At 42.0% G+C, this 13,355-nt stretch overlaps 1 protein-coding gene across 1 annotated transcript; it reads left to right on the forward strand.

Moving 5' to 3' along the window:
• The first annotated feature begins 208 nt into the window (after positions 1–208).
• On the forward strand, positions 209–12,133 carry LOC149317248 (uncharacterized). The gene is made up of 3 exons (XM_089517169.1): positions 209–1,076; positions 7,121–7,201; positions 11,255–12,133. The coding sequence occupies exons 1-3, from the start codon at positions 436–438 to the stop codon at positions 11,277–11,279; spliced, it is 747 nt and encodes a 248-aa protein (XP_089373295.1). The 5' UTR covers positions 209–435; the 3' UTR covers positions 11,280–12,133.
• The last annotated feature ends 1,222 nt before the right edge of the window (positions 12,134–13,355 follow it).

A 13,355-nucleotide genomic window follows, 5' to 3' on the forward strand; every position in this document is an offset into this window, starting at 1 on the left:
GAAGGACTGAAAGAAAGGAGGAGGAAGGAAGGAAAGAAGGGGGAAAGGAGCGAACGAAAGAAGGAGGAATAGAAAGGTGGAAGAAAAGGAGGAGGGGTAAACAAAGAGAGGGAGGGAGGGAGAGAGGGAGGGGGGAAAGAGGAAGGACTGAAAGAAAGGAGGGAAGGGGAAAGGAAAGAGAAGTGGAAGAGAGGGCGGAGGAGGGGTAAGGAAAGAGAAGGAGGAGGAGAAAAGGAGGAGGAGGAGGCGGAGGTGGCCCAGTCCTCCTTTGGGCGGGCTCCTCATGCAGCAGCGGTTGGCGTCGAGGAGGACGAGGGCCCTGAGGGGAAAGGAGCCCAGGATGGGGCGCCGCTTCCTCGCTCCCCCTTCCTCCCCAGAAGCCTGGCTGCTGCTGCTGGGGGGCCTGGCCTAGCCCTCCGGGAGGGAATATTGGCAATGGCAATGGCGGCGGCGTCGTCCAGCAGCAGCAGCAGCAGCAGCAGCGGCCCCGTGGGCGCCAAGAGGAGCGTCGGCCCTCCTCCTCCTCCTCCTCCTCGGCCCTTCCCTCCGCAGATGGACCCCCGGCGGAGGCAGGCAGCGCTCTCCTTCCTGAGCAACATCTCCCTGGACGGGAGGCCGGTGCTGCTGCCGGAGGAGGAGGAGGAGGAGGAGGGCGAGCGGGAAAGGGACGCCGTCCTCCCTGGCGGCCTCCCTTCGCCCCCTCCGCTGCCTCAGCCACAGGATGGGGCCTCCGACCCTCCTCTCGGGGAGCAGGAGGCGGCGGGGGAAGGGGCCCAGGAGGAGGAGGAGGAGGAGGAGGAAGACGCCTTCGCCAGCCCTGGGCAAGCGGCGACGGCGGGCCCCGGCCTCCCCTTCCCTCTCCCCCCTCCATCCTCTTGTTCCTCCTCTGCTACTCCTTCTAGTAGGGGCCGCCTCAACTCCTTCTCTCAGGGAATCCTCAGCCCCGTCCCCTCCGCCTCCGCCTCCGCCTCCTTCGCCAGGGCAGGGCCCCCCCAGGGCTATGGCTGCCTCGATCAGGGACAGGGCCCCACCGCAGCCACCGCCGCCGCCGCCGCCTTCGAGCTCCAGAGGTCCAGGTGAGTGGAGGGCCATGGGACCCCAGCCCCTTCAGAGGGGGACGGGAGGGGAAGAAGGGAAGCACTCCCTTGTGGCAGTGAGAGAAAACCGCTCTGCACATGCTCAGAGGCACTGCTCCTGTCTGGGGGGCACTCCCATTAAGGCCTGGGTAGGGTTCTGGGGTAAGGGATCAGCTCCAGCCCTGTTGGGGTTGTGAGGTTACCACAGAAGGGTGTTGTGGCAACCACTCTGCACATGCTCAGAGGCACTGTCTGCAGGGGTACTTCCACTAAGGCCTGGCCAAGGTTCTGGGGTTAGCCCTGTTAATGTTGTGTGGTAGTGAGAGGGAAATCACTCTGCACATGCTCAGAGGCACTCCTGTCTGTGGGGATATTTTCAAGGTCTGGCTAAGGTTCTGGGGTCAGAAGCCAGGGCCAGGTGATCTCAAATCCAGCCCTTTGTCAACCCTGTTGGGGTTGTGAGATTGCTGCAGGCGTATGTGGTGTGGCAGTGAGGGAGAATCACTCTACACATGCTCAGAGACACTCCTCCTGTCTGTGGGAGTATTTCCATTAAGGCTTGGGGCCAGAGATCAGGAGCGGGAGAGAGCTCATGCCCAGTCCTTTGTGAAACAGGGTCCAACCCTGTTAGAATTATTATTGTTGTTACTAATGTTTATTTATATAGCACCATAAATTTCCTAGCATCCTAGACTTGGAAGAGACCGCAAGGGCCACCCAGTCCAACCCTATTCTGCCATGCAGGAACTCTCAATCAAAGCATCCCCATTGACAGATGGCCATCCAGCCTCTGTTTAAAAGCCTCCAAAGAACGAGATTTGCAACATGGCACTTTACAGGCGTCATCAAAACAGCATATAACCTGCCAGTGGTGCACAATCTAAAAGTCATAAAATGTCAACTATCCAAATATAAGTCTTTAATTTGGATTTAAAACTAGCAAGGGAAGAGATGTTGTGAGATTGTGGATGTGACAGGGTTCAAGGCTGCTTGTGTGGATGTTTCTGTGTGGCGAAGGGAGGTGGCTGCGCACATGCCACAATTTCTGACTAGAATTAAGATTTTGAACCCTCTGGTAAATCCTAGCACTCCTTAAGTAACAGAAGGAAATGACAGTACTTTCCCATAGGGAACCATTGCAGAGTATTTGTCCACAGGGAAACACTGGGCAGTACTTGCACATATTAGGAATTACTTGCCCATAGGGAAACATTGAGGAATACTTGCCCATAGGGAAACATTGAGGAATACTTGCCCATAGGGAAACATTGGGGAAAGCTTACCCATAGGGAAACATAGGAAACATCTCTGATGTTTCCCTATGGGCAAGTATTCTCCAATGATTCCCCATGGGCAAATGTGGTTTCCCCATGGGCAAATACTGTTGTTTGTTTTAATATGTACACTTTGAAGGAAAACTCCTTTGCTTAGTTAAGAAGTGCTAGGGTTTAGCAGGGGGTTCAAAATCTGAACTCTGGTCAGAAATTATGGATAAAGAGATCAGGAGAGCAAGTGCTCAAAATAACAGAACAGGGGTTAGTAATTATTCATTAGTACTCTTTAATAATAGGGCTGTGTTTAAAATTGGGGGGTGATTTTCTGTCCCCTCCTCTCAATCATTTCATATCTTTGCATATAGGTTTGACACACCTATATATGCAGATATACACTTGTATATGAGCCAGCGTGGTATAGAGACTTGAGCATTGGACTAGGACAGACCTGTGTCCAAATCCCTGCTCAGCCATGAAAACCAACTGGATGACCTTGGGCAAGTCACATTCTGTTAGCCTCAGAGGGTGGCAGTGGCACACACCCACACATCCTCCAAAGAAACTTGCCAACACAACCCTGTGATAAGGCCATCATAAGTCAGAAATGACCTGAAGACACACAACAACAACAACATACACCTAGATACACCTCTGTATACATCTATACCTCTAATCCAGCTGCTAACGTAGTACCGAATTAAAGAGACATTTAAGTAAACCAATAGTACAAATCTGAAATGTTTTTGTGAGGTATGACTATTGTTTTCCTGGCATGTACAAAGTGTAGAACATTGTGTACTACTGGCTGGAATGTAAATTGTAAGGGACCAGATTCTGTTAACTCTTCCTTCTCTGCAAAACCTGGAATAGTTTGTTGGACTACATCTCTCAGACTCAGCTAACCAGCATGGCTGGGGAATTACCCATTCTGGATGTTGGATTCTGGAAGTTTTAGACCAAAAAAGTAACTTTTCTCAAGTTTGGTTCTGTATAACACCCAGCGTATTGCTGATAGTAGTATATAAATGTTAAACAACAAGTTAAATTACTAAGTTTAGACTCAGTCCTGGAGTTTACCTGCTTACTGTGCCTCTGTCTGGTGCAGTTGATTTTAGTTGGGAACCAGATTGTTTCATTAATTTCTTATTTGGGTCTTTATTTATCTTAAATATCCATAGCAATAGCCTTTCTGGAAAGAATGGAAGCTTATCTGAGAAATTAACCAGTATGTACTCTGTTTGGAAACTCCTTCACATTTTTGAACTTCTGGAAATGAAAATGTCTTAAATATTTTAGAGCGCTGTGTAGCAAGAAGCAGCATGAAAGCAGAACACACATACTGACCTCACAATGTGCTTAGCCATGGGGAAAGTTGCTGCTCCTTATTTGCAGACAGGTTCTGGTGATATGTAAGCAAACAGGGTTCACCGAATTAAGTTGGTTATGTGAGGACAGCTTCATAAACAGGCCAAATCTTTGGACTTGGTCTCTAAAGTATAGGTTTTCACCATTTCCTTTTTCCCCACCATGAATGTTTGTAACCACTACCCCCTGGAAATACTGTGTAGTCTCCCCTCCGTTTTTGTGGGGAATCCATTCTGGACCCTCCCGTAAAAACAGAAAATCTCCAATATTCAAGCCTCATTGGCTTGAATGGTGGTGCATGCCTGTGGGCACCCACAGGTGCACACCATGGGCATGCATCCCATTTTGGCCCCCTCCATTTGCTGCCCACGAATGGGCAAAGGATGCAGATTCCAAGACTGTGAAAACGGAGGGGTGACTATAATGCCTTACTGTGCTTCCTAGACTCATTGGAGAGCATGCTTTTTAACAGTTGCCTCTGTGTGCCAGCATTGTGAAGTCTGTTGAGGTGGTGCACATATTTATATTTGTTTCTTTTGTTTATAGCCCAGCTTTTGCTCCCAAAGATAACTAATAATAAAAAAGTCAGTTATGTTAATTAAAAGTGGATTGTGCTACAACCAATTTGAGTCCCTCTAAGAGCAAACCATCTTGCTTGAGGCCTGCCTGAATAAAACTGTTGGCCTGCAGGTAGAAAGATAGCAGAGAGGAAACTGGACCCTATTTGTCTCCCCACCATGACTTATCAAAGCCTGAACTGGAACATTTCTTTGCAGCATAGTAATACTTTACTGTTTGAGCAAGCTTTTGGAAGCTGGACATATTTTAATCTGAATTTTAGTGGGATATTTCATATTTCTGTTTTAGTGTCCTAGTTGCTGTTATAAATAATTTTTAAATGAATGCCATTCCAATTATGTACACACTTCACTTAGTAGAAGTGCTTTTGAACACAGTGACACTTAATTCTGAGGAGGGCTAGATAGCATTGCTCTGTATGTGAAACCAAAAACTGCTGGAAATATTGGGGAGGAGAAGTAATGATCTCTCCTCCATCTGGAAAAATAAAGACCTTTTTAGAATAAGGAACCACACAAAAACTGCTTGGGCTGAACGTTCCTGATGGAAATATGGGCCTTTTCCATTGGCTTAGTTTTGTTTTTATTTTCAGGAATAAATATGCACCCACTTTAAAATAAATAATGTAGGAATATATCTTCTTCTGGCAGGATAAAATCTTTTTGTATGAGTATCTGAAAAGCATCTTTTTTTTTTAATCTCTTGGTGCTAGAAGTAGATACCTGAGATAACCAGCACGGTGTAGTGGTATGAATATTGAACTAGGGCTCCAGGAAACCAGAGTTTGAATTGCCACTCAGCCATGGAAACCCACTGGGTATCCTTTGGTAACTCACACTCTCAGCCTTGGATGAGGTCACTAGCAAACCTCTTCTGAATAAACCTTGCTTAGAATATATTCACCATAAATCGGCTTGAAAGCACATAACAACAAAAAAGATCCCCAAAGGCTAGTACGATCCCCATCTCCTACTTCTTGTCAGTTGTCTCTCTAATTATCATACAAAGAAACAACAGCCTTTTTTCAATGTATCAACTACTTTTCTTTTGTGGTGAAGAAAATGAGTTTTGATGACAGGTAGGTCATCTTCCACTGAGAACAGGCATGGTGTAGTGGTTTGAATGTTGGACTACAACTCTGGAGACCAGAGTTTGAATCCCCGCTTGGCCATGGAAACCCACTAGGAGACCTTAGGCGAGTCACACTCTCTCAGCCTCAGAGGGAGGCAAAGGCAACCCCCCCCCCGAACAAATCTTAGGGTCACCATAATTTAAAAATGACTTGAAGGCACATAAGAACAAGACCACCTTCCATGGAACGAAACAAGAGACTTTGTGTGCTCAAGGAGAATGCCAAGAACTTCATCCTGTTCTCCTCTTTTTGCCCTTCTAATGGCACCAATAAGTGTTCAGATTGAATTTCAGCATATTAAATCACGTTCTGTAAATTCCTTTTAAGATTCCAGAAGATTATAGTAAAAAAAAAATTAGATGTATTTCTGGAGTGTCTAGATGCAGATTAACAGACAACCATCTAAAGTAACCTGTATAGTATTTTCTTTTCACTGTGATCTGTCTCAGAATTGGAGATCTTAATGCCTTCATTAATTATCTGGTGTTGTCATATATTACTCATGAGCTAAGGCACCACCCCATCACTCCTGTTCTTCAACACTCATCTCTGTTTAATGGGAAGCTGCTGCAGTGTTTGTTTAAAGTGTAAGCATTTTGTTTGCTTGTTTAAAAGGTTTTTTTTTTAAAAAAACAAGCTGTCTTGTAGGCAAGGAATTAATGAATATGTAACGGGCTTTAAGTGAAAATCCTGTACAGACAGCTGGTTATCCAAGGAAACTTCTCTCTTTAAATGATTTGAATGTCATTAGACCTTTAGAGAAATAACAGAACAGTGAGCATTTGGCAGCTGCAGGGTCATTTAGTCATTATGGTTGAAATCATATGCTTCTTTCTAGGCCTATGGTAATTATCTTTAGCTGATCTTAGTACAGAGTATCAAAAGGCAACCCAACTTCAGTTGGTCCCAGTTTGTTTTGAACATTTATTGATGTAGAGCAGAAGTGGGAATGATGTGGCCCTCAATATATTGTTGGACTGCAACTCCCAGCATTCCTGATTACATTGAATGTGAAAGCTGGGACATGCAGTCCAACATCTGGGGAGAAGCATATGATTCCCATCGCAGAGGTACAGGCACACAAAGGCAAGTTTGTATTTTCTTGCTCTGTGGTGTGATTGTACACTTGTACAATAATTTGTTTACAGATATATTTATTTTTAATGGATTCTGGTTTTGACATGGTGGATGTGCTTTTAACTATCAGTCTCTCACAGTAAATTTAAGTCTTCACCATTAAAAGACATTAAATTAAATTAAAAGATTAAAAGTATGATTTAGATAAAATTATTTTTAAATTGTGAATTTTAAATATGGATTTTTTTTAATATGTGAATATCTTGTCCTGATTTACCCGAGTGGTGTTTACTTCGGAGGTTGAGAACCTTTTTTAACTTCTTAAACCCCAAGGGCTGAATTCGAGTTAGGGAAGGGTTTCACATACCAGCAGTATTTGTAGGGTTAAGAGACAGAAGGCTAAGAAAAGAATAGGTAGGACTAAAGCACACCAGACAAAGATGGACATAATTTTTACCAGTTTGCATGTTTTCCCACCAAGCATACAAACCACCACTCAAGTTATTCAGGAGCAAGGCCAAGTGTAACGGTTTTCTTATGTGTAGAACTCAGCTCAGGTCTGTGCAGGATGTTTAATGTTTATGCTTCTTCTTATCTTTGCTTGTTGGAGATCGTAGAAGAAAGTCTTGGGTGCTGAATGGAGAGTACCCACCGCCCTCATCATGGGAGCCACTGGGGTCACCATCCCTAGTTTACTTGTATCCTTATTAGGGTGTTTTAGAAATGTGTGTCATAGTTGTTAAGCTGGAAGTAATATTGGCTGTTTCTGTTCTTCTACCTTCATGAACACCTGGTATTTGCTGTCTTTTTCTTCTAGACAAACCTCTCATAAAATACTACTAAACATTCCACCCTAAATGAGAGCATGTAGTTAACAAGAGAGGTTTGCAATGTCACACTTCTATAAAGCCCTCTGTGAACCAGTTGTAACTAACATGCAGATGTAAATACACATTTCCATGAACAAAGCTGTTCAAGCAAGTGGTTGCTGTGCAACTCCATTCTTGGATAATGCCAATTATTCTGGACCCATTTCAAACTGGCATCGTGCCTGGGTTTGGCACTGCTTTTCAGATTAACCCTGCCCAGTTTTTTTCATTTGATAATGTTTACTGATTTACTGTTTCCCTCATGAATTTCTCTAATGACCTGTTGTGGTGGTTGTTGTTCTTAGCTTTCTCTCATGGACAGTTATTCCTGAGTGAAATTGATAATGGGTTGAATTTAACTTGGGCAGACATATCTATGTTGGTTGTGGCTAATGAGAGCTATAGTCCAAACTAGAAAGCACCAGATTTGGGAAGGTTGGACTACATCAGATACCAAAGGCAAAGGTGAAGGTTTCTTGTACCGCCAACCTAGCTCTCCAAAGTGTGAGTTAATCTTCACCTAGAGCCAGCAAGTTGTAGTGGTTTGTCTGTTTGACTATGACTCTGGAGATCAGGATTCAAATCCCCACTCAGCGATTGAAGCCCAGAGGAAGGCAAAGACAAACCCCTTTGTATAAATCTCAGCAAGCAAACTCCATGATAGGTTTGCCCTAGGATCGCCGTAAGCTGGAAATGACTTAAAGTCAGTGAATGTATGCATGAGCGCATGCACACATGTTTCATTTAGGGTAGGCATTCCTTGTCCTTTGGACCAAACAAATTGCCACGTAAATCCAAAACACCAAGTAAGGGGTGAAACAGACCGTGGACAATCGGGCAGTGTGAATCTGGCTTCCAGGCAGCTTCAGAGCGTGAAGTGTCAAAACGCCACACTCTGAAGCTGCCCAGACGGTGATGCAAAGGGATGTTCTGTTTTGCCCCTAAGTTGTCTTATCTCTCTGTGGCTTATTTTCTTAATTAAATTGTATTTACAAAAAAATAACCTTAGACTCTTTCCATCCCAATCTTGTTGTGAACTAATTCTAATTTGAGCAACAGACCATGCTGTCAATTTACCAAGATAAAAAATATTTAGTCTATCTGTAGCCTCTGATTTATGTTAAGCATTGTGCCTTTGATCAGTGGAATTCCTTCTGTGTTCTTCAGCCGATTCACAGCCATAACAGGTTGTTATTAGCTTTCTTGCTGTTTCAGCGAGTGATGTGAAAGGAAAGAAAAATAAATCTGTTACAAACTGTACTTGTACTGCTCAGGAGACAATTTCAGCTTCATGCCTATTTATCTATTATCCGTGTCTGAGGTCAAAATGTCATTATTTATACTTTGAAGAATTCCATTGGTGTAAATGATTCCATGTTTTGGTGTAGCACCACTAGTTCTCTCTCCTGTGACAATTCTGTTTTATTTATATTACTATCTGGTGCCATTCCATGTCCCAAAGTGATGTATATTGAGATGTTCACACATTACATTTAGCATGAGTACAGTCTGTGTACCTGTTTTCAGGTAGATTTGTATACAGCTCACTGATCTATACCAGAGTGCAGTTATCCATCTATAACAGTGATGGCGAACCTATGGCACGCGTGCCAGAGGTGGCACTCAGAGCCTTCTCTGTGGGCACATGTGCCGTCACCCCAGCACAGTGCTTGCCAGAGTTTGTTACTAGAAAGCCAGAGAGACATGGCACTTTGCAATAAATAAGTGGGTTTTGGGTTGCAGTTTGGGCACTCAGCCTCAAAAAGGTTCACCATCACTGATCTATAATGAAATGTACATGTGCTCAGACTGGGGTTTCTGGGTTTTTCTGGTTATTTTGGTATTGAAGGTTCTTGAGTAATGTACAAATAAGTATTTAGGGGTCTTTTGTAAATTGCTTTTTAAATTAATAAATAAATTTTTAAAAATGAAAAATTACTGCTGCTACTCTACACAGAGACAAATCCTAGCATGTCCAATAGGGCTGACAAGAATTTATTTCTTAAGAACGGGAAAGAGGGGGACAAAGAAATGGAAACAATCCAGATAATTATACAATTTATATTTCAAAAACAATATATATGAACATTAGTACAGGATAGACAGAATTTGGACTCTGGAAAGCCAAGTATTGAATCTCCTCTCATCCACTGAAACTCACTGGCTGAACCACACTGAACCTCAGAACAGATGAATTCTCCTCTGAACAAATCTTGCTGTGAAAACACTAGGATAGATTCTCCTTAGCCTTGCAGTAAATTAGAAATGACTTGAAGGTACACAACAACATCAGCAGGACAGAATGGAGTTAATTACATCAGATACCTTCTTAGGGTCTCAGAATTGTCTCCTCCCATGCAACCCCGAGCTGGATGCAGCTCTAGGCTTCATCCTGCATCCAGAGAGATATTGTTCTCTTTCTCTTCAACAGTGCTGCTGGATTGAGACTTTATTTAGGAACTCTTGAGTTTACTGTGGCAGCTCCTTAAGAACAAAAAGATTGTTCTCCATTCAAGGTGTAGGGGGCAGGTATTTATTACATCCATGAGTCTTCATCAGTGTACACAAAGATACGTGCGGCCATTCTACTCAGGTGCAGCTGTACGTTTGTTCTGTACTTTGCATTTAAGATTATTTTTTTACCTGAGTACAAATGAGGAATGATCACAAGAACAGATCCTCACAGACATTTGGACATGTGTACAGACAGTGTTCACACATATACTGTATAGTATAGTGTGTGAAAACCTTTTCTGTCATATTTAGTACATTTTTGTTTGAAACCTGACTGCTAAGTACCAGCTGTAGTCATGAATAGCATGTTTATATGTTTATATGATTTGCTGGGGTTTAGGGTATGCTTCTTTATCTCAGAGGTGGGCAACATGTATGTCACACATGGCACACAACCCCCCTTTTTGCACCCTTCACAGATGCCAAATTAACTGAGACTACACCATCAGATTTGTGAGCAAAACACTGTTGGGTTCCCACTCTTGGTTTTCTGCTTCTGGCTTTTGATTACTTCTCTTGCATCCTAGAGCCACTGCAGTTGCTACCAAATTTTGATAGCAGTAGCACTGACTGAGTGTAGCCCCCATTGGCTTGTTGTGTGTAGGAGGAATAGTCACTTCTCTTTCCCAATGCTACAGTGTTTTCAATCCCTGGTTTATGTGCTGTTTTGTTTAAATTAAAAATTATGATGTTTGCAGTGCCTTATTTATTTTCTTCTTCATTTTGATAGTAGTATAGTGATTTATTTAGTTTACTAGTGATTCAATCCCATGGAACCCAGTAGGAAAGACTTCTGATTAAATTTACCTAGGATTGCACTGTGTGTGAAGTTTATAAAATTGTTATTTTTCTTTGAAATACATAATGCTAATTAATCATTCTTTAGCCTACAGGAATTTTTCACATTTCGAGTTGAGCAGAGAGGGGTAGACTTTGTACAGAACAGCTTCTGCTCATAGAGAAATCCCCTGACAAAACCAGCTGTGCTAGTAGAATATACTAATGATATATTCATTTATTTTGGCATCTGCATGTTCTCATGTGTTGCTGGCAGTGGGCCTCAGAGCTGCAGAGGGAAACATATTCTAAATTAAGTCTTGGTTTTCTTTAGAGTTTCTTCTGTTGGGTCAAATTCAAATATATGTGCACATAGCTACATAAAAATTGTCTGACTTCAGATTGTGGACTCTTGACATGATTTGTTTACCTATTTATTTTGTTAAAATGTGCAACTTATAATCATAAACAACATAAGTCCTTATTTTTAATGGAATAAAATGAATATTAAAAACTCCACGAAATCCTAAGAAGAACCTAAATAAAATTCTCTGCATTTCTCATCTTTCTTTCCTTAACTATGTATTTCAGTTACAGACTACAGAACAAGATGTAATCTAGGGCACGGATTGTCTCGTGGTGACTATGAAATATTTATTTGTTTTAAAGCTGTGAGATAAATATAATATGGCAACACGGAGTGAAGACAGAGTCATTTCACTTTCTGTGAAAGTGTTATGAATACCATTACACCAATGGTAGGAATCATACATGTTTCCAGCTGTTTCTGGACTGCATAGGCAGTGGTAAGGATTATTGGGAACTGTGATGCAACCACAAATGGAAGAGCAGGTGATTCCACTCCTTGCACTGCACAATAAACGTTATCATCCACTTTTGTGTAAAATTGATTATTTACATTAACGTCAATAAGTGAATCTTGGGAATCAACAGATTTGTTGCAGAGAAGGCATCTACACCCATAATTCTCCTGAATGGGGTGGGGGTGGGGGGTGGGGGTGGTTGTCCAAAATGGGAATACCTCACAGGAATTCCAGGGGCTTAGAAATGCCTTTTGAAGTGTGTGATTCATGAGTACATGAGAATAGTTGTTAGACTATTCAGGCTGTAAAGCTGCGATTATTGATGTTCAGTTTACAGACTGGGTTAGCTATAAAAAGAATATTACATATTCTTGACAGAATTACTAATGTTGGTCTGACCTTTTGCCCCATGTAAATGGGATAGACTAAATGCCTCATAGGTAGACATGCCTTATCAACATGATGAGTAGGTGCAGCACAGAAATTGTTTTATGAAAGATATTAGCTCAGCTCAAGGGCACTCATTAGATAGACACTATCAAAGAGGAGCCATGTAAGGATTAGAAGAAGAATTAAAAGAGACAGATTCTTTTCTTTAGTCATGCGTTCATATTGTGCACTTTGACCTAATGTTTCTGCAGTTTGAACTCCCACTGGAAAAACAACCATTTTTTGTTGGATCTGTGCCATCTATTATAAATGATGTAACACACAGTCACTTTCTGTTACTACATCATGCTAGATATATCACACTGTGCCTATTTGTTTTCACAAAGCTTTCTGGAGCCGCTGTAAACCTATAATCAATTACATTTCCTTGGCTTTTCTGTTTGTGTTTGCAGTTTAGGCAATTACATACTACATGTATGTTATATTTAACAAGGTTATCATTAATGTGATTTGGGTTTGGGTTGTGCATACATCCTCCACAAATAAATTGTACCAAATTGCACACCATGAGGCTGCTAACTGTTTAAATTCTGATGCACCATTTTGTGCTGAAAGAAAGACATTTCATTTTTCACTATGTCATCAGATTGCTTGTCCATTCCAGGTCAACACATGTCCCTCCAAATGTTGGACTTCAATGCCTGTCAATCTTCACCACTGGTGTTGCTGGCTAGGGCTGATGCAGGTTGTAGTCAACAACATGAAGAGTCATAGGTTGTTCATTTCTGTTTGAGAAGGCTGGGACTGTGCAGATCAGAATTTCACTGCTTCTGAAACTTATTTAGGTGCTATAGATCAGTTCTGAAACTGTGTTCAGTTCTGAGATTCTTCTATCTAGATTCTAGAACCCTTCTCAGACCTACAATGTGCACTCTTAAAATGAAGGCAATAGTGAACCCAAGGGTTTATTAAGAAAGATTTTCAGGGTAGTAGTTATGCCTCCCAGGCAGGCTAGAGCTGATAGAAATAAATAAATCCTCTTTATGTTCAGAGGTTTGCATATGCAAAACCAAGATTCTTAAGACCCTGATTAATGCTTCACCTGTGGCTGAATACTCTTCATAAACTGATAGCTTTTACTGCTTTTTGTTGGAGCAGGAAGTGACAATTTTCTTTGTCATTTAGGAAATAAGTGTTTATTATGTTTATTATATTGAGGCAAGTAGTTCAAATACCTCAAGTCTTTCACATATTTAATGTGTACAATTTAAGAAATTCTTGGTTTTTAACTTCTTTTTTCCAGTCTCTTTATGCTTTCCTGTGAGAGCTTAGATGTTTGGAATGGAGATCCTTCCTGTATGCTTGTTTTTTCATCTGTAAAAGCTTTTCCTCCTCACTGCCAGGCATTAATTTATTACTAATCTGATACCATAAGTAGCATGTCTCTAAATAAGAACTGAAGAATTTAATTCAGTTTT

This window comes from Sceloporus occidentalis, unplaced genomic scaffold (genome assembly GCF_023333645.1).
Source record: "Sceloporus occidentalis isolate IW3139 unplaced genomic scaffold, rSceOcc1.0.p SCAF_3, whole genome shotgun sequence".
NCBI classification, from domain to species: Eukaryota; Metazoa; Chordata; class Lepidosauria; order Squamata; family Phrynosomatidae; genus Sceloporus; species Sceloporus occidentalis.